Below are 27,779 nucleotides of genomic sequence, written 5' to 3'. Positions count from 1 at the left end.
CACTGTAGTTCCAACTCCAGGTATTGTACCCTTAGTTTGTAATATACCGGAGGCAAATGCTCCAGGGGTTGAGGGGGCCTCAAGACCTGGAAAATTACCAGGCATACGACCAAGAACATTGTTTTGATCACCCAAACCTTGCTGTCCTAAATTGAATTATCACGAGCGGAGTCGCCAGGCCTTTTTCTGCACCAGAAATTTGTTGTCTGATCATTGCTTCCACTGCAAAGGAGATAACCAATTGGGTGCCATGAAAGATCCCACACACCAGTTTCATGTGCATTTGTAATTTCTACTTGAGGAGCTTCATGCCCCACAAGCCAATGAAATATTGAACCATCATAGCTTCTGCTGACGAAATATTCTTCATGAAACGGATGCCAGGACAATAATGTCATGTTCTGATGCCCATGGAACGACTCAAGATCCTTCATAGCCCTTATGTCATAAAGCTTGATAATTTGATCCTTGGAAGCAGAAAGGATCCAGTTACCATTCTGATTCCACTTCATGCAGAGAACGATATTCTTATGCCCGTGAAATGACGAAAGCTCCTCCCCTGACTTAGCATCCCAAAGTTTAACAAGATTATCTTTTCCATCAGATAATGAGCGCTCTTCTTGGCAGCTTGTGAAGTCCCATACTTTAATGGTAGATTCATCAGAACTGGCCTCAACTTCGGAATCATTTTTTTTTACATCTGGATTTTCAGGGTTGAAGTCATCATCCTTTGAGTCATCAGATGGAAGTTCAAAAATATCATCTAGCTTCTCCCCAGACGCAGCAGAAACAACTTCCTTGAGATATATTGTCACGACCCGAACCGGGGACCTGGCCATGACGAACATTCCGAACCATGAAGGCCCGAAACACCTCTATCTATCCGGTAATCATGCACATAATTCATATGATAAAAAGAAATGCTGAAGATACACAATATTACGGAAACATGGTCATGAATCTCATGAAACCAATAATGGGAAATAATGTCCCACAACCTCTATCAACATCTAAAAATTGTCTGCGAAATCTCTACTACATGACTGAAATAAATTACTGTCTGAAAACTGGGACAAGGCCCCCAGTAGACCTAAAACTACTAAATAATAATAAATCTGCCAGACATTAGGCCTTTCGAAAGATAGAAGGCTCACCACCTGACCCCACAAATCTGTCTAAAGAATCTACTGATTATCTGGACCTCTAGACTGTGCCTCCGAACCTGGGAGGGAAGGGGGTCAATACAAAAGTACTGGTATGCAGAGAAATCCAATAAAGCAGTTTCATATCAAATCATTTGAAAAGCACATGGGCATAGTGTAATAATTTTCCAACAACAATGCAATGCAGCTGAGCTAGGTGGAATACCCTACATATCACATTTACACCAACTGTCAAACCTTGGTTGCCCCTGATATTAGAGTATAAGTGAGGGGAAGACACACAAGATCACACAGCACGGTGTCTCGACCCAACAAAGTATGGTAGTGCACAAGATCACAAAGAAGGGCTCCAAACCATAGTCCCAATTTGGGAATGACATAAAGTCAGGTACATAAGATCACTTAGCCTGGTACCAAATTCCCATGTCCGCAAATATGGTTTCCAACGATGAGCCCTTACACTCAAATGTCTTCTTCGGGTATCACCTATCTCGTATAAAATCAACGCATTCAACTCCATTTAATTCAACCACATATCTTATTCTGTAGGGTATTGTCATACCCGACTTGCAAGCCATTAATATCACATCATTACTTCATGCAACCATTATATTCATCATATTTCAACATAATAACCCTCTCCTTGCAAGTCAAAAATCATATCCACTTTCAAAATAGTTCATGTCATGCTTGTGAAGATGATTTCTAACAATTCACATCATATGAAAATTCAAAACAATTTCATATCAAGAGAGGATTTCATATAATTCATGCTCTCAAGTTAACATCTTTTGAATCACAAGCATATGCATATATAATAATTCAAATAACTTCGGAAATAGGCCTAAAGACCAAATCAATATCATAAAGATGCTTAAAACATGTTTATATTCATAATTTAAAAACCCCCATTTTTAAAACATGATTTTTTTAAGCCAATGAGATTTTTGAGATAACCCCACGTACCTCTATTTGCAAAAATAATAGGTTCTTCTTGAAGCTTACGATCTGGGGATTCCAAATCTCCAATTTGTTTCGAATTCCCATAGTTGAATCTTGAGTTACCAAAGATAATTGGATTGGAATTATAGGGAGGAAACCCTAATTCTTGCAATGGAAGAGAGAAAAAAAAGAGATTTTTCCCTTTACTAGGACATATATAGAGGGTAGGAATGGGTAGAAAAAACCAAAATACCCTTGAGTGAAATTCTGAAACTAGAGCCCCCATTTTTGGCCCCAGGGCGATGCAGAGCTTGGAAAAATACCAATTATTGAAACCTGGAAGTTTGGCGCAATGCGGGACTATCGCGGAGGATTGCTGGAAATTGACGAGTGCCGTTTTGGACTTTGGAGCGATGCGCCATGCACTGAAATGGCATTCTTCTTACAGCTGAAACTTAAAATAGCCATAACTCTTTATCCAGTTATCGGATTTCGACAAATCTTATATCTTTGGAAAGCTTATTCAATTATCAAAAATTTGGTATATAGTAGGCCACCCAGTTCATCATATACAATGAGTTATGGTTGATTGAATTTGACCCAAGTTTCGATGCTTACTCAAACTCGAACGATTGAAAATCTTTCAACTCGTCCTTGAGTTAGGGGACTTCTATGATCTTAATTCATGGTCAAATAGATTTCCACACTACATAATTGATCACCACACTAAATTTGCATCGGATTTATGGATTTTGTAACCTTTATGAGAAGAAATGACGGTTTATGTTCTAGCCCAAAAATGCGGGGTGCTACATTATCTCCCCCTTGGGATCATTCATCCCAGAATGATGGGAATGGACTTTGAAGCTTTAAAATATGGAATAACACTGACATGATATGTTCTCTAAGAAAGAATACACTGATCTGAAACATGACTATAAGACTGGAACTACTGATGCTCTGAATTATTATACCGGACGTGCATATTTGATGCATGGAATACACGACTGAAGCTACTCATAAGCTGAATTCTCATAATGAACATGCCTTTCTAATGCATGCGTATTTGACTGAACTGACGTATGAACGTATGATTGAATACGCAATAATAACTGATGCGAAGCTTTAAATAAGAATCTATGCATGCAACTGAATGGGGGTATCTCCCCCTTGGGACACTATGTGTTTCTATGAATGCTCAAATCACTAAGATACTCGGAAAAATTGAGGCGATGCACTAGGCACTTACGAATTAGATAATAACTAAACATCTGGAATCTTAATCTAGTACATGAAGCATGAACTGAGTTATACTCGCAGCTACTAGTATACTCTATCTTGGAATAGTAACATATCTGAGATTTTTGGGTAGCATGATTAAATGAAAAGATGAAAAAAACAAGTCATGCGAATCTGACGGCCAAATTGATTTGCTGGCCACATAGACTGAACTATACTGGAAACTCATACTCAATTTAGAGTATCTTATCAATACTCTTCCTTACGAGGTCCTGGTAGCATTAGATAGCAAAAGATTTGGGCATCAGTCATACAAGACATCCGACTATAGGATCCCAACATTGACATTACTCTGCAGCCTGGAATATAGACATATAACTCATAAATGAGGATGGAATTGCCAGGCCTTCGGCAATACAATTTGTGCATCCGCTATCGATCAACCACGAATCGTTTGAGACAGTGCTTGTTAAACATGATGCAACAAAGAGTTGATCTTCTTCCTGTTCATCAACAGCTTGAGCCTCTGCATCTTGTTCCTATGTTTTGTTCTTGCAGATTATCACTTCATGCCCAAGCTGATTGCACTTAGTGCACTTGGTATCAGGCCTTTCCCAATGTTTAAAAGGTGCATGTCCGAGCTTTCCGCAATGCTTACAAGGAAGGTAGTTTCTTTTGAAACCCCATGTTTTGTTTTTGTTGCTATGCACTGCACCTTCTCAATACAAAAGTACTGGTACGCAGAGAAATCCAAAACAAAAATATAACAATTTTACAAAATATAAGTGAGAACCATTATAAGAAGTTTCGTATCAAATCATTTGAAAATGACATGGGCATTGTGTAATAATTTTCCAACAACAATGCAATGCAGCTGAGCTAGGTGGAATACCCTACATATCACATTTACACCAACTGTCAAACCTTGGTTGCCGCCGATATTAGAGTATAAGTGAGGGGAAGACACACAAGATCACACTGCAGGGTGTCTCGACCTAATAAAGTATGGTAGTGCACAAGATCACAAAGCAGGGCTCCAAACCATAGTCCCAATTTGGGAATGACATAAAGTCAGGTACACAAGATCACTTAGCCTAGTAACAAATTCCCATGTCGAAAAATATGGTTTCCAGCGATGAGCCCTTACAATCAAATGTCTTCTTCGAGTATCCACCTATCTCGTATAAAATCAACGCATTCAACTCTATTTAATTCAACCACATATCTTATTCTGCAGGGTATCGTCATACCCGACTAGTAAGCCATCAATATCACATTATTACTTCATGCAATCATTATATTCATCATATTTCAACATAATAACCCTCTTCTTGCAAGTCAAAAATCATATCCACTTTCAAAATAGTTCATGTCATGCTTGTAAAGATGATTTCTAACAATTCACATCATATGAAAATTCAAAACAATTTCATATCAAGAGAGGGATTTCATATAATTCATGCTCTCAAGTTAACATCTTTTGAATCACAAGCATATGCATATATAATATATCAAATCACTTCGGAAATAGGCCTAAAGACCAAATCAATATAATAAAGATGCTTAAAACATGTTTATATTCATAATTTCAAAACCCCCATTTTTAAAACATGATTCTTTTAAGCCAATGAGATTTTTGAGTTAACCCCACGTACCTCTTTTTGGAAAAATAATAGGTGCTTCTTGGAGCTTACGATCTAGGGATTCCAAATCTCCAGTTTGTTTTGAATTCCCATGGTTGAATCTTGAGTTACCAGAGATAATTGGATTGGAATTATAGGGAGGAAACCCTAATTCTTGCAATGGAAGAGAGAAAACAATGAGATTTTTCCCTTTACTAGGACTTATATAGAGGGTAGCAATGGGTAGAAAAAACCAAAAGACCCTTGAGTGAAATTCTGAAACTAGAGCCCCTATTTTTGGCCCCAGCGTGATTCGGAGCTTGGAAAAATACCAATTATTGGGACCTGGAAGTTTGGCGCGAAGCAGGACTATCGCGGAGGCTTGATCGAAATTGACGAGTGCCGTTTTGGCCTCTAGAACGACGCGCCATGCACTGAAATGGCATTCGTCTTACAGCTGAAACTTAAAATAGCCATAACTCTTTATCCGATTATTGGATTTCGACAAATCTTATATCTTTGGAAAACTTATTAAATTATCAAAAATTTGGTATATAGTAGGCCACCCAGTTCATCATATACTATGAGTTATGGTTGATTGAATTTGACCCAAGTTTCGATGCTTACTCAAACTCGAACGATTGAAAATCTTTCAACTCGTCCTTGAGTTAAGGGACTTCTATGAGCTTAATTCATGGTCAAATAGATTTCCACACTACATAATTGATCACCACACTAAATTTGAATTGGATTTATGGCCTTTGTAACCTTTATGAGTAGAAATGACGGTTTACGTTCTAGCCCAAAAATGTGGGGTGTTACATTAGCTCCCCCTTGGGATCATTCGTCCCCGAATGATGGGCAAGGACTTTGAAGCTTTAAAATATGGAATAACACGGACATGATATGTTCTCTAAGAAAGAATACACTGATCTGAAACATGACTATAAGACTGGAACTACTGATGTTCTGAATTCTTATACCGGACGTGCATATTTGATGCATGGAATACACGACTGAAGCTACTCATAAGCTGAATTCTCATAATGAACATGCCTTTCTAATGCATGCGTATCTGACTGAACTGACGTATGAACGTATGATTGAATACGCAATAATAACTGATGTGAAGCTTTAAATAAGAATCTATGTATGCAACTGAATGGGGGTATCTCCCCCTTGGGACACTATGTGCTTCTATGAATGCTCAAATCACTAAGATACTTGGAAAAATTGAGGCGATGCACTAGGCACTTACGAATTGAATCATAACTAAATATCTGGAATCTTAATCTAGTACATAAAACATGAACTGAGTTATACTCGCAGCTACTAGTATACTCTATCTTGGAATAGTAACATATCTGAGATTTTTGGGTAGCATAATTAAATGAAAAGACGAAAAAAAACAAGTCATGCGAATCTGACGGCTAAATTGATTTGCTGGCCACATCGACTGAACTATACTGGAAACTCATACTCAATTTGGAGTATCTTATCAATACTCTTCCTTACGAAGTCCTGGTAGCATTAGATAGCAAAAGATTTGGGCATCAGTCATATAAGACATCCGACTATAGGATCCCAACATTGACATTACTCTGCAGCCTGGAATATAGACATATAACTCATAAATCAGGATGGAATTGCCAGGCCTTCGGCAATACAATTTGTGCATCCGTTATGGATCAACCATGAATCGTTTGAGAAAGTGATTGTTAAACATGATGCGACAAAGAGTTGATCTACTTCCTATTCATCAACAACTCGAGCCTCTGCATCTTGTTACTATGTTTTGTTCTTGCAGATTATCACTTCATGCCCAAGCTAATTGCACTTAATGCACTTCGTATCAGGCGTTTCCCAATACTTAAAAGATGCATGTCCGAGCTTTCCTCGATGCTTACAAGGAGGGTAGTTTCTTTTGAAACCACCTGTTTTGTTTTTGTTGCTATGTGTTGCACCTTCTCAATAAAAAAGTACTGGTACGCAGAGAAATCCAAAACAAAAATATAACAATTTTAAAGAATATAAGTGAGAGCCATTATAAAGCAGTTTCCTATCAAATCATTTGAAAATCACATGGGCATAGTGTAATAATTTTCCAACAACAATGCAATGCAGCTGAGCTAGGTGGAATACCCTACATATCACATTTACACCAACTGTTAAACCTTGGTTGCCGATGATATTAGAGTATAAGTGAGGGGAAGACACAAAAGATCACACAGCAGGGTGTCTCGACCCAATAATGTATGGTAGTGCACAAGATCACAAAGCAGGGCTCCTAACCATAGTCCCAATTTGGGAATGACATAAAGTCAGGTACACAAGATCACTTAGCCTGGTACCGAATTTCCATGTCGGCAAATACGGTTTCCAACAATGAGCCCTTACACTCAAATGCTTTCTTCGGGTATCCATCTATCTCGTATTTAATTCAACCACATATCTTATTCTGTAGGGTATCGTCATACCCGACTTGCAAGCTATCAAAATAACATCATTACATCATGTAACCATTATATTCATCATATTTCAACATAATAACCCTCTCCTTGCAAGTCAAAAATCATATCCATTTTGAAAATAGTTCATGTCATGCTTGTGAAGATGATTTCTAACAATTCACATCATATGAAAATTCAAAACAATTTCATATCAAGAGAGGGATTTCATATAATTCATGCTCTCAAGTTAACATCTTTTGAATCACAATCATATACATATATAATATATCAAATCACTTCGGAAATAGGCCTAAAGACCAAATCAATATCATAAAGATGCTTAAAACATGTTTATATTCAAAATTTCAAAACCCCTCATTTTTAAAACATAAATTTTTTAAGCCAATGTGATTTTTGAGATAACCCCACGTACCTCTATTTGCAAAAATAATAGGTTCTTCTTGAAGCTTACGATCTGGGGATTCCAAATCTCCAGTTTGTTTCGAATTCCCATAGTTGAATCTTGAGTTACCAGAGATAATTGGATTGGAATTATAGGGAGGAAACCCTAATTCTTGCAATGGAAGAGAAAAAAAAAAGAGATTTTTCCCTTTACTAGGACATATATAGAGGGTAGGAATGGGTAGAAAAAACCAAAATACCCTTGAGTGAAATTCTGAAACTAGAGCCCCTATTTTTGGCCCCAGCGCGATGCGGAGCTTGGAAAAATATCAATTATTGAGACCTGAAAGTTTGGCACGATGCGGGACTATCGCGGAGGATTGCTGGAAATTGAAGAGTGTTGTTTTGGCCTTTGGAGCGATGCGCCATGCACTGAAATGGCATTCTTCTTACAGCTGAAACTTAAAATAGCCATAACTCTTTATCCGATTATTGGATTTCGACAAATCTTATATCTTTGGAAAGCTTATTCAATTATCAACAATTTGGTATATAGTATGCCACCCAGTTCATCATATACAATGAGCTATGGTTGATTGAATTTGACCCAAGTTTCGATGCTTACTCAAACTCGAACGATTGAAAATCTTTCAACTCGTCCTTGAGTTAGGGGACTTCTATGATCTTAATTCATGGTCAAATAGATTTCCACACTACATAATTTATCAACACACTAAATTTGCATTGGATTTATGGCTTTTGTAACCTTTATGAGAAGAAATGACGGTTTACGTTCTAGCCCAAAATGCGGGGTGTTACATTATCTCCCCCTTGGGATCATTCATCCCCGAATGATGGGCAAGGACTTTGAAGCCTTAAAATATGGAATAACACGGACATGATATGTTCTCTAAGAAAGAATACACTGATTTGAAACATGACTATAAGACTGGAACTACTGATGTTCTGAATTCTTATACCGGACGTGCATATCAGATGCATGGAATACACAACTGAAGCTACTCATAAGCTGAATTCTCCTAATTAACATGCCTTTCTAATGCATGCGTATCTGACTGAACTGACGTATGAACGTATGATTGAATACGCAATATTAATTGATGCGAAGCTTTAAATAAGAATCTATGCATGCAACTGAATGGGGGTATCTCCCCCTTGGGACACTATGTGCTTCTATGAATGCTCAAATCACTAAGATACTCGAAAAAATTGAGGCGATGCACTAGGCACTTACGAATTGAATCATAACTAAACATCTGGAATTTGAATCTAGTACATGAAGCATGAACTGAGTTATACTCGCAGCTACTAGTATACTCTATCTTGGAATAGTAACATATCTGAGATTTTTGGGTAGCATGATTAAATAAAAAGACGAAAAAAACAAGTCATGCGAATCTGACGGCTAAATTGATTTGCTGGCCACATAGACTAAACTATACTGGAAACCCATACTCAATTTGGAGTATCTTATCAATACTCTTCCTGACGAAGTCCTGGTAGCATTAGATAGCAAAAGATTTGGGCATCAGTCATACAAGACATCCGACTATAGGATCCCAACATTGACATTACTCTGCAGCCTGGAATATAGACATATAACTCATAAATGAGGATGGAATTGCCAGTCCTTCGGCAATACAACTTCTTAAATACCATATTCATTCTATTCAACTTATAATTATCATATGGGCATTGATAAATCTTTCTACTAATGTCTATAGTAGCTTAAATCCTTTCATTGCGATCAAACCTAATTCCAAGTCACAAAAATACATCATGTCATACCACACTATTATTCTAAACCATATGATGCAACCTTCTATATCTCTTTTAAAGATCACAACCTAAGTATAACATGCCTTACCACTTCAATGGCTACTCTGAATTCTTACTATGAAGTCGCTAGCGCATATAGCATTCCTTTACAAAAATCCTAACATGTCATTCAAGCCTATCTTTATAACCACATATAAACTTCAAAGCAAACACTCATAAGGACATGTTTCGCATATTCCCTAAACCACTGTCAATATCACTCCCACGCGCTACCTCAAAAAAATATATGCACACACAAATTTCCACTAACCATCACATTCATCATAGACTTAGCCCCAAATCTTACTTCACACTCATGGCCTTATCTAAACAAGCATACAATGATCTTTTATCAACAGGAAGAATTTACTAAACGCCACTATCATTACATAAGGAGGGTATTATGCGAGACTTGTTGCTTAACTGAGGCTTGAGGAATAGCAAAACAACATTAGGGATTCATCAAAGTGATCTGAGTTGAGAGTACACCCATCTCAAAGCTGAATCTCGCCAAACATTTGGCGTATAGCATGAGTTATGGTAACTGAGCACACTATAAAGCGTGAGAACATGAGTCATGAGCTGCATGACCTCAATTTGGAGCTCATAACTTATGGAATGTGATCCCGACTATTGAATGAATTGGAATTTCTCATTTAGGAACTAGATGAGCACATGATTCTCTATCGTGTGCATGAACATGAACTATGATCATGGAACTATAATGTAAGGCATAAGTAGGCATTAGGGTAACTGAAAAACACTGAGATAAGAATGGGTGGAGTGTCACCCTCACTTTCTGATGCTCTATATCATACTGACATTACTACTAGAATTTGAGAGTCTGAATCGGTCACTTGTACTATTATCTCCTTCTTAGCATTAAGCCATCATCTTAAGCTTGAGAGATCCCTTACTAGACTCTAAACAGAACTACCCTTACTACACTCTGGGTATGAAAAACGACAATACACGTAATTAATAAAAATTAACCCGAATGACTACATCTGGAAGTGGAAAAACCAATACTAATACCACCTTCTGAGACACACTCTATCATTCTATAGCCCCAATGGTCATCACATAATACTAGAACACTTACTTACTTCGAATCCTCGTGAGTATCTCCGTAGTTGGAGTGCACACCCTCTAGCGCTTCAACTCTTATTTCTAATAGCGCAACCCTCAAGGACTCAAACTTAGATTCTAACACTTAACATAGATGTCACCAAGTCTTTAATGAATCACTCTACTTCTGTCATAGCCTACCAATATAGCCACCTTAAAATTATATTCCTCTACCATGAGAATCAGGATCATATAAAAAAGGCTCAACACTATCAATTAAAGTTCCTTAATTTGGCTATTTAGAATACCATATACCATCTAACTAGTCCTTTTCCCACCTAGCAACTCAACGGTACCACTAGCCACAGACAACATTTAATAGCCTTACAATAAATACCGCAGATTTAAACCACCCTGGGCATACTTCTACATCATACATACACTGTCATACTTCATTACGAAATCAAATAAACTTAGGCACTCGCATACACTGTTCAAGCCTATAGATCACTTCCCTATAACTAGTATCATTAATCAAGAAATCATAACATCCACCTTCATGGCCATCAATTGTTTCAAACTTAATGTCTAGTGCTAAACATGATTTATAACCCAACCATACACACAAATTTTTCACATGAAAACTATGAAATAAACATCACGAAAACACTAGTGCACTAGAACTTCATAACCATAATAATCGATCATGACCTAACGGTTTTCCTTATCATAATCCATTAGCATGTACTATTTCAAACATCAAGCCTACTAATTTAATCCCACAAAACATGCATCATCAAACTCTTGCCACTATTTACCACCACACCATTTAAATTCAAGCCTATAGTTTAGTATCAATCATTTACCACCAATGAAGAATGCAACATAATATAAATATACTAATCCATCAAATTGGGATATTTTACCCAAATATCTCAAAAATCTACTACATACCTTCTCACGAGTAGTACTAGTTTACAACTACCAATGAAAAGAGGGGCAGGGGGGGTTAAAGCCTCATAATAGACATGGTCAACCTTATCCTTATATTATAACCCCACACAATCGTATCTACTTATACTGCTTTCTCACATCACAATTACTTACCCAAGCGTACATTTACACTACCTTCAAAGTCCACAACAACCATGAGTCTATACTTATAACCTACTGGCTAATCTGGCCATTTTTACACTTCAAGCAAGGACAATTCACCTCGCCTAATAACTCCTTCTCTATCTTCTACTAATAAACTAACACACAAGGATGAATCGCTTCATTACCAAATCTATCTCATGCAAAAAGATTCAGCTATACATATATTCAACCAACACAAGAACAACACGTTGAACGACAAATTGCTAGTGAATCAAAATAGGCCTCACACGACTTCACTAGACTTTGATTTTTGTGGTTTGAACAAGAAAATGAAATGAATGACAAGGCAACTATGCTAGTGAATCGAAAGAGCCCCACACGGCTTCACTAGACTTTTTAGTTTCATCAACACGATGATAAAATAATTTCAAGAGATAGAAACTTGTCACACAATATTCCATAATCTGAGAATACACATCTTACTTTGTATAGATAAAAAAAATCTGAGTCAAATATTTTCCCCACAGATTATCATACAATCCACACACGTTACTAGCTACCAATAGGTCATGACACCAACACTTTAACTTATACTACTATTTGGGTGGAAATACAATTCCAACACTTCTACTACACATCTTTTCCCTTAAGCATGACATCTGCAATATAAATTTTTGAAAAGGGCCGAATATACACAATACAGAAGGATAACAAGCACTATTTCATCAAGATCAAGGTTCACACTAGAACCAATATACTCTGAAGCAATAATGGACTCTTCTCAAGTCCTTGCACAATTTTAAGATCTTATATGACGCGATCCGAAGGGACCATACCATTTAGACTCTAAACTTTTGCCCTTGAATCGCCCCAGTAATGTATGGGTCTAAGAACATCATAGTAAGGAAAGAATTTGGGATGATTTTACTTTCATATGGAAGTCACCATAACACGAATTAGAGTATGAAGGAGGAACATTTTGACTCTATTGCACGAACTAGAACATGAAGAAAAAGAGACATTCCTAAATGCCTTATAGCCTCCTGCTTATAAGTGTGGTGCGTTACACACCCATAAATAAGATTCTACCCGATGCGATTTTGCAGATACCCTGGGACCATGAACCGTGCTTTCATACCAAGTATTTCACGACCCGAACTGGGGCCCTGGTCGTGATGAACCATAAAGGCACGAAACACCCCTTTCTATCTGGTAGTCATGCACATATTTTATATGATAAAAAGAAATGTGGAAGATACACAATATTACGGAAACATGGTCATGAATCTAATGAAACCAATAATGGGAAATAATGTCCCACAACCTCTATCAATATCTGAAAACCGTCTGCGAAATCTCTACTACATGACTGAAACAAATTACTATCTGAAAACTGGGACAAGGCCCCCCAGTAGACCAAGCACTACTAAATAATAATTAATCTGCCAGACATTAGGCCTTCCGAAAGATAGAAGGCTTACCACCCGACTCCGCAAATCTATCTGAAAAATCTACTGATTATCTGGACCTCTAGACTGTGCCTCCAAACCTGGGAGGGAAGGGGGTCAATACAAAAGTACTGGTATGCAGAGAAATCCAAAACAAAAATATAAAATTTTTACAGAATATAAGTGAGAGCCATTATAAAGCAGTTTCGTATCAAATCATTTGAAAAGAACATTGGCATAATGTAATAATTTTCCAACAACAATGCAATGCAGCTGAGCTGGGTGGAATACTCTACATATCACATTTACGCCAAATATCAAACTTCAGTTACCGCCGAGATTAGAGTATAAGTGAGGGAAAAACACACAAGATCACACAGCAAGGTGTCTCGACCCAATAAAGTATGGTAGTGCATAAGATCACAAAACAGGGCTCCTAACTATAGTCCTAATTTGGGAATGACATAAAGTCAGGTACACAAGATCACTTAGCCTGGTACCAAATTCCCATGTCCGCAAATATGGTTTCCAACGATGAGCCCTTACACTCAAATGCCTTCTTCAGGTATCCACCTATCTCGTATAAAATCAATGCATTCAACTCTATTTAATTCAACCACATATCTTATTCTATAGGGTATCGTCATACCTGACTTGCAAGCCATCAATATCGCATCATTACTTCATGCAACCATTATATTCATCATATTTCAACATAATAACCCTCTCCTTGCAAGTCAAAAATCATATCCACTTTCAAAATAGTTCATGTCATGCTTGTGAAGATGATTTCTAACAATTCACATCATATGAAAATTCAAAACAATTTCATATCAAGAGAGGGATTTCATATAATTCATGCTCTCAAGTTAACATCTTTTGAATCACAATCATATACATATATAATATATCAAATCACTTCGGAAATAGGCCTAAAGACCAAATCAATATCATAAAGATGCTTGAAACATAATTATATTCATAATTTCAAAACCCCCATTTTTAAAACATGAATTCTTTAAGCCCATGAGATTTTTGAGATAACCCCGCGTACCTCTATTTGCGAAAATAATAGTTCCTTCTTGAAGCTTACGATCTGGGGATTCCAAATCTCCAGTTTGTTTCGAATTCCCATGGTTGAATCTTGAGTTACTAGAGATAATTGGATTGGAATTATAGGGAGGAAACCCTAATTCTTACAATGAAAGAGTGAAAAAAATGAGATTTTTCCCTTTACTAGGAAATATATAGAGGGTAGGAATGATTGAAAAAGACCAAAATACCCTTGAGTGAAATTCTGAAACTAGAGCCCCATTTTTGGCCCCAACGGGACGCGGAGCTTGGAAAAATGCCAATTATTGAGACCTGTAAGTTTGGCGCAAAGCGGGACTATTACGGAGGATTGCTGGAAATTGAGGAGTGCCATTTTGGCCTCTGGCGCGATGCGCCATGCACTGAAATGGCATTCGTCTTACAGCTGAAACTTAAAATAGCCATAACTCTTTATCCAGTTATTGGATTTCGACAAATCTTATATCTTTGGAAAGCTTATTCAATTATCTACAATTTGGTATATAGTAGGCCACCCAGTTCGTTATATATAGGGAGCTATGGTTGATTGAAGTTGACCCAAGTTTCGAAGCTTACTCAAACTCGAACGATTGGAAATCTTTCAACTTGTCCTTGAGTTAGGGGACTTCTATGATCTTAATTCTTGCTCAAATAGATTTCCACTCTACATAATTGATCAATACACTAAATTTTCATTGGATTTATGGATTTTGTAACCTTTATGAAAAGAAATGACGGTTTACATTCTAGCCCAAAAATGCGGGGTTACATATACTTTCTCCCAGCTGTCAGTAAAGGAAAGGTCGGTTCCTTGACTATCATTAAGCAAGTCAATGAATTCAAATTTTAAATCACAACCAGGACAAAGCCAACCTTCATCATCAGGTGGAATGTCTTCTTTTAGTAGAGGTGGGTCCACACACAACTCGTGAAATCCACGTTCTTCTTCCAATGGATTTAATGAGAAACTTCTGCCGCTCATTTTGAATTTAAATAGGTCTTGTCCAAATGATTCTTTGATAAAGAAGTGTTTATATTTGAAATACAATTTGAAACCATTTTCTAATAACTGATCAATACTTAACAAGTTCTGATCCAAATTGGGTACATAAAGAACATCAGAAATTGTTTTAGTGCCCGATTGTGTTTCAATTGTAATGGTTCCCATTCCTTTTGCTGGAATATAACCACCATGGCTGATTATTTAACTTTTGTAACTTTAGTAGGGCTCAAATCTTTAAAAAGATCTTTATCACTAGTCATATGATTTGTGCATCGGCTATCGATCAACCACGAATCGCTTGAGACACTGCTTGTTAAACATAATGCGACAAAGAGTTGATCTTCTTCCTGTTCATCAACAACTAGAGACTCTGCATCTTGTTTTTGAGTTTTGTTCTTGCAGATTATCGCTTCATGCCCAAGCTGATTGCACTTACTGCACTTGGCATCAGGCCTTTCCCAACACTTAAAAGGTGTATGTCCGAGCTTGCCGCAATGCTTACAAGGAGGGTAGTTTCTTTTGAAACCACCTATTTTGTTTTTGTGGCTATGTGCTGCACCTTCTCCATCAATTGGTTGGTGGTTATTATTCTCCTTCTTATTAGAACGTCTATCATCATGATGCTTGGCTAGTAATGCACCTTCGACAACTCCTCCTTGTCTCATAACATGGCGTTACTCTTGCTCTTGAAAAGTACTTGAGAGCTCTGCAAGTGTTATCTTGGATAAGTCCTTAGTATTTTCTAAGGTTGTTATGGTAGCTTCAAATCTTTCAAGTGCCGTTACTAGGATTTTCTCAACGATCCTTCAATCATTGACAGCGGAACCCAACAATCTGATGCGATTTGCCAAATTAAGGAGTCTGTCAGAGTACTCCTTTATGGTTTTGATTTCTTTCATCCTTTGCAGCTCAAACTCACGTACCAGATTCAACACTTGCATCCCTCGAATCCTTTCATCTCCTTCATATTCATACTTGAGATAATCCCATACCTCTTTCGCTGATTCCAGAGACATGATACGAGTGAAGATATTAGATGAAACTGCAGTAAATAAGCATGGCAATGCCTTTGATTTTCCGGTTTTCATCTCCTTGTGAGTTTTAATCTGCGCCACCGTGGGATTGTCCGGCAAGGGAGATATCTCGTATTCATTTTCAACAGCTTCCTAGAGATCCAAAGCTTGCAGATATATCCTCATTCTAACTGCCCAGATTTGATAACTTTCTCCATCGAAAGTTGGTGGTACCATTGAGGAAAAATTTTCTTCTCCGTTCATGGTATACACTGGAACAAATTGATGCAAACACTCACAGGTCCCTTAAGATTAAAGATTTGATACCAAGTGTTGGTTTCAAATCGTTAAAGGAAAACAACGCAGGAATTCAATTTAAAGCTAGCCGCAGAAACAGAGATGGAGTTTGAAGAAGAGAATATGCAGACAGCAAAGATTTTCTTGTTGAAAGACCACCTCAAATTGATCATCTGTACGCTAAAACTATGTGAATATATTAGTGATAGGAAAAAGCTCTAAATTTCATAATTCTATTTGTATAGTTGAGAAAATAATGGTTAAGAAAACATATTTTACTCCAAAAATAATGGTGTTTTTTAATTCTTCTTTGTTGACATAGCTAATCTATTAAGAACTGTTCTGGATATGGTCCAAAACAAACTGAGGTCGGGAATTTATTAAAACCATTTATGTTGGAATATGGTAATGTGGCTTCTAGGTGGTCAACTATTCCGATGTGGTAATAACCTTTTTTTCAAGTACTTCATCTATTATTTCGGGCGATTCTATATGGCTTCTTTAACAGAGTGGATGTTCTAGAACTTCCACTTACAAGACAAGCAAACAAACCAACATAATCATGCAAAAAAATCCTGCTTGGTTTAGGTTTGGATTTTCTGTTCAGAAGACTGGCAAAACGGTTAATAAACAGTTAAGCAGCTGAAGAAATCATACCTTTGTAAAAAGCTGTTAATATTTCATAAACACCAAAGCGAGCTCCCAAACCCAATGACCTTCCAAGTGTCAACCACCCCACACCATTATACTATCCTTCAATGGTCATAAAAGATTAAAAGAACATTAACATTTAAGATCGAAAGATGTCCATAAAACAGCCATCCATACGAGAAAATTTATGAACTTTTCATCGGTCTTTCATAAGACCTATAATGCATGCATTTCCCATAAAAGCAGTAATACAATTGATACATCATACATCATCTGAATAACTTTTTTCATGAAGCAAAATGGGAGAGCAGAGTAGCATCACTTCTGGTTACCATAAAACAAAAATAGCTGATTGAGTCACCTGAACTTCCTGACAAAGTTCTAACCCTGTTGACGACATCAGCACCAGTGAGTTGTTTACCGCTACTTGATCCCACCTGCATTCCATTTCATAGAATATACAACCAAAGCACAATAAGACATTAAAGATGCTCCCCCCAGTGTAAGATAATACATTTAAGTGAATGCTCAGGGTCAATATCAATTTTCACAGCTGTACAAGGGCCTTAAGGCTATCGAAAGGGTAAGCGATTGCAGTGGCTAATGTAGAAAATCCTGCAGCAATAACTGCATGCGTTGCAAATATTGGATTCTTCAAAAGTTCGTTCATTTGATAGATTAACGTGGATAACTGCGTGTTGCAATTAATCATCTCCTCGAGTCACAATCAATATATTCAGAGATTAACAATTCCCTGCAATTCCATTAGATTGGCACAAAGAGTTAGTACTTCAAATGCGCTATCAAGTTGGTCACCATGAACGTTAACACTAACGTCGTTAAGAAAACTCAAGGGCGGAGGAAAACTGCAATCAAGCCAATTGACAATCAGAACAGTAGACACGTTACTTTCTCAAAACGTTGTTTAGGACTTTTCAAAAAAGCTAGTGAACTTTGCATATTAACTGGTGAAGAAATTGTTATTCTGGTTCAGTCTTTAAAGCGCCAATGTCTTTTCACTTTCGGTCATCCTAGTGCTGATGCTGTTATTGACCGTTACGTCACTAGAATACCATCTTCGTCGTTGTCATCATCGACCACTGATGAATTCAACTTGCAACTAAATAACCAGTATTATTCTCATATGTGTAAAGATTTGGAAGCGGAGAAGAAGAAGAAAGAGAATATTGAAGAAGAGAAGTTGGTGAATATTGATGATAATAACAATGGGGGATATTTGTGGAATGAACCAATTGATACTAAGGGTATTGATGAACTTGAAGAATTTATGGTTGCATTGGAAAATTTGAAGAAGAACGTAACAACAAGGGTTGATGAATTGAGTATGTTAAATGGATCTTCTTCATCGAATTCAACTATAAACATAGCAAGATTTGGAGCTGAGGATCAATTTTTGAATCAGGTTGCAATTGATTATTGTTCTTCAATTGTTCCTTATGAACTCAATAGCTGAGGAGATGTGATACGAGAATTCCTAGCTTGAGACCTTTCACACAAAGCCAAGCACGTGAGTTGCAATGACTCCAAGCCTTGTTCACATTCTTGGCCATGTGTGAGGCCCTTGTGAGCCCATCTAAGGGCCTATATTTAATTAAATGTAAAAAGGCCCACCAAGACACCCCAAACCCACCCATTTAAATGCCAAGGGTAATTTGGTCTTTGTCCCTCCTTTCTAAGTGACTATATAAGCCATGTAATAGGGCTAGTCTTGCTTTAGTTCATTCCTATTATTCAAGAAACAAAGACTTTTAAATTTTTGACTTCTCTTTCTCATCATTTGGAGAGGCCAAAACCAAATTCTCACTAGTAGAGTGATACTAGTGTTGTATCGTGGCTAGAAACTAGGTTCTTGAGGTTCTTTGAGTTCCTCTTGGTCCAAGTAAGAATTTGGTATTGATATTTATTAGTCTTAGGGTCCTTTCTCTTGTTAGGGTTCTTAGATTAATGAATATTGTGTGTCAAGTATCTATCTCATTCTTTGTAAATATAGTTAACATTGTGTTGTTGAATATAAAAGCCTAGTGAAGCCGTGTGGGGCTCTTTTGGTTCACTAGCAATATTGTCTTTGTTTTTCTTGTTGTTAAACTCACTTTTCTAGTTCAAACAAGTGTTGCAATCCTAGTGAAGCCGTGTGCGGCCATTTTCGATTCACTAGCACTTTGTTGTTCATCTTGTTGTTCTTGTGTTTATTGGAATCTCTTGATACACACTTAGCATTGTATCATTTGGTATCAAAGCTCAAGGCTAGATTTTGTTCTTACAAAAACAATCTTGGAAAGCTCTTACCAAAAAGTGTGTTCTTGAACATTTTGGTAAGAAAATTGGTTGTAGATCTACAAAAGTTTTACTTGTTTAGTTGTTTCTTGTGTTGGTTTGTTTCTGATCAACACAAATGGTGTCTAAATCTAAAGTTGAGCTTAATGAAAAAGAGAATTGTGTTGTGAAAAAAAAAACCTTGGAAGTGACCATTGTGGTGTATTGTTGTTGTGTTCTTGAAGGTGTTGATGTTGTGTTCATCCTAAACTTCTCCTCATCTTATGTCTTAACTTCTATAAAGATAAATAGATCCAAAAAGGTTGTAAGACAAAATTGAAAATTGTTTGTGATAAGACTTGCCAACATCACCATTTTAAGACTTGACAACCACTTTTCCTTAAAATAAGGAACCTTGTCTTATGGGACTAGTGAGGTCAAACATCACCTTTTGAGTTTGAAAAACAGAAGAAAAAAAAAGGGGGTTTGAAAAATGTTACAACACTTTATGTTTTCCATCCCAATAACAAGTCATCCATTACAAAAGATCTAAGGGGACTAAGACTTCAAGTTGATGAACTATTTATGTGGATCCGCGGCCATTGGCATGCTGCCACATCACCCTAGTTACTATTTATGTGATAATTAAGATTAAATTTGGATGTTCTAGTTTCTAATTATTGATTCCTAGTTTCCTCTAATTGACTTGAGAACTAATTAACAAACTAGTACATTCCTACTAGCTTGTCAATTAGTCACTTGAAGCCTTGTGTCCGTGTCAACGTTTGTTTGTCTGCTTTTGTCGTTTGAATACGTTGTAACTCTTGATTCTAGTTTGACAAGAATTCTTTGAGTTTCAAACAAGAATCCATTCCGGGCAAGAGCATACTCATACCTTGCGGATTTACGGGTTCCTAGCCAATCTACAACTCTTGTGGAACTTGAGTGTGAGTGAACCAAGAGAGTGTGAGTGAGGAGAGGGATTTTAAGCTAACTTGTTTGTTGCTTGTATAGGTGATACCTTGATAATGGAGGGAACCACGTCTCAAACCGTGGATTCTAATGAAATGGAGAATATGAGGATCACTCTTGAGGCTATGACCCGGGCTCTTGAAAGGTTGAGTACGGAAGTGGGAGCCATAAGGGAAGAATTGACAACTATTAGTGGGAGGTTAGAACAAGTGGAGAGTCAAAGGAACTCTCGTCCTTCTATTCCTCGACATGTTTCTTCAAGTGGACATGATAGAAATTCCTCTGCCACTGTTACTCCCGAAACATGGCCACAATTGCCAAATCCTTCACTAGCTCCACTAAATGCCGCAAGCCAAACAACTTATAACCCTGTAAACCGAGACTCCAATAGACCAACCCATTCCCAAATGTCTGAAGTTCCGCAAGAGGTAATCCAACATCAAATGCCTCCACAAAATCTGAACTCCCCTTCCAAGCTCCACTAAACCAAAGACCACCACCTCCACAAAATCCAATTCCTCCGAATCAAGTTCCAAATGTCAAAAATCATCCCGTCCACCTTGAGAAATATGGTAGAGAGGATTATGAAGGGTATGGAGTCTTTGACGATGCCTACATGAGGGAGAAAGAGATGAGAGGAGGTCGTGTGGATCCAAGGAGATACTGAGGGTATGGAGAAAGGGGAAACTGACACCTAGAGAGAGACGTAGGCATCAATACCATCAAATTGAGCCTACCTATCTTTAAGGGTGAAAGTGACCCTGAGGTGTATCTTGCTTGGGAGTCGGCGTGTGATAAAGTGTTTCAAGTGAATGATATCTTGGAGGAGAAGAAAAGTTGTTACGCCATAGCTCATTTTGAAGGCTATGCTAACACTTGGTGGGAATACATCAAGTGGTTTGGCAACGAGTTGGTAGAGGGAAAACCACCACCATGGTTTCAGTTGAGGTACCTAATAAGGCAACAGTATCTTCCTAAAAGTTATCATCATGAGTTGCTTGCTAGGTTCTACAATTTGCGACAAGGGAATCGAAGTGTTATGGCATACTATGACGAGTTTCAACAACTCATGTTGAAGCTTGATCATCGGGGAGAACAAATTGGCCATGACATCATTCGGTTCAAGTATGGGTTGAACAAAGAGATCTCCACTCATTTGACACTTCATAAGTTTGATACCGTTGAAGGGATTTTCCAATCGGCTCTTGAGATTGAAAGGGAGCTTAAAGAGAGGTCGTCGTTCAAGGCAAAGGGACCATCAACGTTGGGTTGGCCAAGGAGAAAAGATATGGTTCAACCGGAAATAGTCCATAAATTTCCTCCCCGGAAAGAAGTTCACAAGTATCCTAATCCTAAAGGGTTCCAATGTTTCAAGTGCCAAGGTTGGGGACATAAAGCCAATGAATGTCCAAACCGGCGCAATGTGATCCTAAGGGAAGGGAGATTGTATTACCTTTGTGAAGAAGTAGGTCTTGAAAAAGAAGAGAATGAGGACGAGCCTCAATATGGAGCCAAAAATGAGCCACATGATGATGATGATTGTGAGAATGCTTATCCGCAAGAAGGGGAGTGTGTGGTTCCAAACTTTATAGTGTGGTGTGCCATGATTAGTAAGGCGATAAATGACCCTAGCCAACAGGAGAATTTATTCCATACTAAATGTCTTGTGAAGGGAAGTGTGTGTATTATGATGATAGATAGTGGAAGTTGTGCGAATTTGGTTAGTGTTGCAATGGTGAACTTCTTGAAATTGTTGACTACACCTCACACTAATCCTTACAAGTTGCAATGGTTGAATAAATGCGGCGAGTTAAAGGTCACAAGGAAATGTGTGATACGTTTTAAGGTAGCCAACTACCATGATGAAGTGCTTTGGAATGTGATACCAATGCAAGCTTGTCACTTGTTGTTAGGAAGGACTTGGAAATACGATAGTTCGACCAAACATTATGGAAGGTCCAATTGTTATACACTTGAGAAGGATGGCCGAAAGGTCTCTCTTCATCCATTATTGCCTTTGCAAGTGAATAAATTATACCAAAAGATGTAGGAATTAAGGAAAAAGGGAAAGAAGGCCAAGAGTGAGGGAAAAAAAGGGGAACCCAAGAGTGAGGGAGTAGGGGAAACCGAGGGGCTCCTAATTTCTAAAGGGCAAGGAAGTGTGGTGATGATGGATAGGAGGAAAGAATTATTTGTGGATCATGACGAGGACACTCCGAGCTCCTCTTGGCTCATTGTTTTAACACTAACGCCACTAACATTTCCATTCCTCCTCCTATTTCTCATGTTTTGCAGGATTATGAGGATGTCTCCCCAAAGGAATTACCACAAGGATTGCCCCCACTTCGGGGAATTGAACACCAAATAGATTTTGTGCTGGGTTCACAATTGCCCAACAAACCGGCTTATAGGAGCAACCCGATGGATACCAAGGAATTGCAACGCCAAGTTGAGGAACTCCTCCACAAAGGATATATCAATGAGAGTATGAGCCCTTGTGCGGTTCCGGTGCTACTAGTTCCCAAGAAAGATGGGACTTGGCATGCATTGATTGCTGAGCCATCAACAAGATAATGGTAAAATATCGTCACCCTATTCCTAGGTTAGATGATATGCTTGATGAATTGAGTGGTTCGTGTTTTCTTTTCTAAAATTGATTTAAGGAGTGTCTATCACCAAATTCATATGCAACTAGGTGATGAATGGAAAATCGCCTTCAAGACCAAATTCGGTCTCTATGAATGGATGGTTATGCCATTCGGCCTAACAAATGCTCCAAGTACTTTCATGAGGCTAATGAATCATGTGATAAAGCCATTTATTGGAAAGTTTGTTGTTGTTTATTTTGATGTTGTATTGGTGTATAGTAAGTCCTTAGATGAGCACGTAAAGCATTTACAATGTGTGTTTGATGTCCTCCAAAAGGAGAAGTTATATGCTAATCTAGAAAAGTGTTCTTTTGGTGTCCATGAGGTTGTATTTCTTGGGTTTGTGGTGAGCTCAAGAGGGGTCGAAGTGGATGAATCTAAGATTGACTCCATTAAAAATTGGCCAACTCCCAAAACCGTAGGTTAAGTGAGAAGCTTCCATGGGTTGGCTAGTTTTTATAGATGTTTTGTCAAAGGATTTAGCACCATTGCCGCCCCCTTGACCGAAGTGATTAAAAAGGATCAGCCTTTCAAGTGGGGAGATGAACAAGCTAAGGCCTTCGAGGACTTGAAAGCTATGCTCATCTCGGCCCCTTTGCTATAATTACTGAATTTTGACAAGACTTTTGAGGTCGAATGTGATGCAAGAAAAGTTGGCATAGGTGCGATTTTAATGCAAGAATTGAAGCCTATTGCCTACTTTAGCGTAAAGCTCAAAGGAGAAACTCTAAACTACTCTACGTACGATTTACAGTTGTATGCCTTGATTAGAGCCTTGGCCACTTGGTAACATTATTTGTGGCCTAGAGATTTCATGATCCGAACGGATCATGAATCCTTGAAGCATCTACGGGCACAAGACAAGCTTAACCGGCGGCATACCAAATGGATTGAATTTTCTAAAACTTTCCCTTATGTTATTCAATACAAGAAAGGTAAAGATAATGTGGTTGCCGATGCTTTGTCCCAAAAACTTGTGCTTGTGTCTACTTTGTCGTCTAAGTTGATGGGGTTTGAAAGCCTTAAGTCTTTATATCCCGAGGACCCTCACTTCGCTCCTATCTATATTGAAAATGAAGAGTTGAAAAGGGATAAGTGGGTTACAGATAGGGGTTCCCATCCCTATACCAAATTTGATGGATACTTCCTTAAAGGTAGACGATTGTGTGTTCCCTCAAGTTTGTGAAGAGAATTATTTGTGAGGAAAGCACACAATGGCGGTCTAATGGGCCATTTTGGGGTCGAGAAGACCCTCGGAATTTTGGAAGAACAATTTATTGGCCTAGAATGCACAAGGATGTGGCCTGGATTTGCGGACAATGTGTTGAGTACAAAGAAACCAAGTCACGGCTCCAACCCCATGGTTTGTACACCCCATTGTCTACCCCTTTGCATCCTTGACTTGACATATCAATGGACTTCATGTTGGGATTGACGAGGACTAGAAGGGGCGGGATAGTATTTTTGTTGTGGTGGATCAATTTTCCAAGATGGCTCACTTTATTCCTTGTTCTAAATGTGATGATGCGCCTAGCGTAGCCTCTTTGTTTGTTGATAATGTTGTAAACTTCATGGTGTTCCAAGGGCCATAGTGAGTGATAGGGATTCTAAATTCCTAAGCCACTTTTGGAAGTCCATGTGGGGTAGACTCGGTACTAAGTTATTGTTTTCGACTTCATGCCACCCACAAACCGATGGCCAAACGGAAGTAGTAAATAGGACCTTAGGGTCTATGCTACGGTCCATGGTTAAAGGAAAAATGACTTCTTGGGAGGAGCACTTACCGTTGATTGAGTTTGCTTATAATCGTGTTATACACTCAATCACGGGGATGACACCCTTTGAGTGTGTATACGACATCAACCTCCTCATCTCTTTGGATTTAACCCCTTTGCCAAGTGATCTTGTGATAAGCTTAGATGGAAGCAAACGGGCTGAGGCCATGAAAAAGCTACATGAGAAGGTGAGGTTGCGGCTGGAGAAGAAAAACCAAGAAGTTGCGAGGCGAGCCAACAAAGGTAGAAGAAAGCTCATTATTGAACTAGGAGATTGGGTGTGGGTGCACCTAATATTATTGAACTAGGAGATTGGGTGTGGGTGTACCTAAGGAAGGATAGATTCCCATCTCAAAGGAAAGCTAAGTTGATGCCATGAGGTGATGGCCCGTTCCAAGTATTAGAAAGGATCAACGACAATGCCTTCAATATTGTTTTACCCCCGGAATATCAAGTGCACAACACTTTCAACGTGTGTGATCTCTCACGGGTGGAAATGGTGGAAGATGGTAATGATCCGAATTTGAGGACAAATTCCCTTTAAGATAGAGAGGATGATACAAGAATTCCTAGCTCGAGACCTTTCACATGAATCCAAGCACGTGAGTTGCAATGAATCCAAGCCTTGTTCACATTCTGGGCCATTGTGAGGCCCTTGTGAGCCCATCTAAGGGCCAATATTTAATAAAATGTAAAGATGCCCACCAAGACACCCCAAACCCACCCACTTAAATGCCAAGGGTAATTTGGTCTTTGTACCTCCTTTCTAAGTGACTATATAAGCCATGTAATAGGGCTAGTCTTGCTTTAGTTCATTCCTATTATTCAAGAAACAAAGACTTGTAAATTTTTTACTTCTCTTTCTAATCATTTGGAGAGGCCAAAACCAAATTCTCACTAGTAGAGTGATACTAGTGTTGTATCATGGCTAGAAACTAGGTTCTTGAGGTTCTTTGAGTTCCTCTTGGTCCAAGTAAGAATTTGGTATTGATATTTATTAGTCTTAGGGTCCTTTCTCTTGTTAGGGTTCTTAGATTAATGAATATTGTGTGTCAAGTATCTATCTCATTCTTTGTAAATCTAGTTAACATTGTGTTGTTGAATATAAAAGTCTAGTGAAGCCGTGTGGAGCTCTTTCGATTCACTAGCAATATTGTCTTTGTTTTTCTTGTTGTTAAACTCACTTTTCTAGTTCAAACAAGTGTTGCAAGCCTAGTGGCCATTTTCGATTCACTAGCACGTTGTTGTTCGTCTTGTTGTTCTTGTGTTGGTTGGAATCTCTTGATACACACTTAGCATTGTAACAAGATGGCCAATTTTGAAGCAATAAGTAGTTAGTACTAATATTAAAACATTATTAGCTACTAAGTAAGCATGTTTTGTTTTTATTTTCCTTTTCTTGTTCATGAAGTACTAGCATGTGTTTTTTTTGGGGGGTCAAAAATGTTATTGAACTATTAAAATTAGAATGAACTGCTCTTGTTTTGATCCAATTACTCTACCTAGGTATATGTTTATTACCTAATTATTACCTTGGTGAAACTTCTTTTGAATTTGTTCATTTGTTTCTAAAAGGGTTAATATATTATGTGTTAATTTGGTTTACTTTTTTAAGTTTATGATCCAAATAACAACAGTTTTTTAAGTATTTTGTTTACATAAAAATCTATGCATCATTCTTTGAGAATAATCAGTTTACACTTATTAATTCTTTATAATACCGTGATAAATAGCAAATTAAAAACAACCTATTAAGAAAATACCTTATATTGATTCATTTGTTGTTGCTTATTAGCAATAAATGCACAAATTGAGAACTTGAAGAACTTAGAGCAAAGGCCAACCAGCAGTGAGGTACTCACTCGACCATTAAAGGTTGTGATGGGTGCGATTATTATAATCTACCATCTTAATCAGTGTATGAAGTTGCAAACTGATGAAAATCTTAATTAGTCAGGCCCCAAATTAGTGTCTAGACTCCGAATGAAAATCCAAAAAAAGGGACGGAGAGACACAAAAAATAAAAAAAGAATTAAAAAAGTGCAGCTGAATCAAAACCAAGGCTATGGTTGTGAAGATCACTTGAAGAAGGCATGGTTATAGGTGGCTTGATATCATAGTTTTCAAAGATCCCATTAGCAATATCACCAAAAAAAGTAGAAGAATTAGCAATCTCATTAACCATAAACTTGCTTGCCTGATTAGTCACATATTTTTTCAAAGCTTCCATTGAATCCTTTAATTGTTCAAGTTCTTGCAAATCAAGTTGACTTATGGGAGCTTCCCACCAACATTGGCTCTGACTAGTTTTCCTCATTTCATCAAGTGATTCACCTCTTTTCTTCTCAATTTCAACCTCACCAAGAATTTGAGTGAGTTGCAAATTGAGCCCACAAACATTAGCATTTCGATGTGCCTCAACAAGTTGAAGTGAATTATTTGCGATTGGATTATTATTAGTATTATTTCTCGAGAGGAACCTATCAATAAGGGACTCAACATTAGGGTGGCCGAAGGAAAAGACTTTTCTTGCAGGGGAAAAAACTATGATGGCTATTTCAACACCACAGAGAGAGTGCACAGTTCACTTGCTTTTTTGAAAAGACCAGAGCGACGTTTTTAGAAGGTAACCTGGATGTGATTCTTGACCTCTATCTTGGCAATTTTGATCTTTTGATGACCCATGCTACCAGGTTTCTTTGCCATGTTTGATAAAATAAGTTGTATGAAAAGAATAAGAGATAATATATTCTTGTGATTTTGAGTTGACATTGAGAGTGAAAAATATGGACTATTTAAAGGTA

At 37.8% G+C, this 27,779-nt stretch overlaps 2 protein-coding genes and 1 pseudogene across 2 annotated transcripts; 1 reads left to right on the top strand and 2 right to left on the bottom strand.

Annotated features, from left to right (window-relative positions):
- Nucleotides 1-146: 146 nt before the first annotated feature.
- LOC124889563 (flowering time control protein FY-like) lies at nt 147-839 on the bottom strand. The gene has a single exon (XM_047401514.1). The coding sequence runs from the start codon at nt 837-839 to the stop codon at nt 147-149; it is 693 nt and encodes a 230-aa protein (XP_047257470.1).
- Nucleotides 840-18,123: 17,284 nt separating this feature from the next.
- Nucleotides 18,124-18,780, top strand: LOC107849402 (agamous-like MADS-box protein AGL62). The gene has a single exon (XM_016693984.1). The coding sequence runs from the start codon at nt 18,124-18,126 to the stop codon at nt 18,778-18,780; it is 657 nt and encodes a 218-aa protein (XP_016549470.1).
- An 8,065-nt stretch (nt 18,781-26,845) lies between these two features.
- LOC107851808 lies at nt 26,846-27,681 on the bottom strand (annotated as a pseudogene).
- Between the last annotated feature and the right edge of the window lie 98 nt (nt 27,682-27,779).

Source organism: Capsicum annuum, chromosome 12 (genome assembly GCF_002878395.1).
Source record: "Capsicum annuum cultivar UCD-10X-F1 chromosome 12, UCD10Xv1.1, whole genome shotgun sequence".
In the NCBI taxonomy this organism is placed as follows: Eukaryota; Viridiplantae; Streptophyta; class Magnoliopsida; order Solanales; family Solanaceae; genus Capsicum; species Capsicum annuum.
Note: the sequence above shows the minus strand (reverse complement) of the source record. Positions and strands in the feature narration are given on the sequence as shown.

Bases quoted from the DNA above. Each gene is read 5' to 3' on its own strand.
- LOC107849402 (XM_016693984.1), top strand. From the start codon at position 18,124: ATGAACGTTAACACTAACGTCGTTAAGAAAACTCAAGGGCGGAGGAAA.
- LOC124889563 (XM_047401514.1), bottom strand. From the start codon at position 839: ATGGCCAGGTCCCCGGTTCGGGTCGTGACAATATATCTCAAGGAAGTT.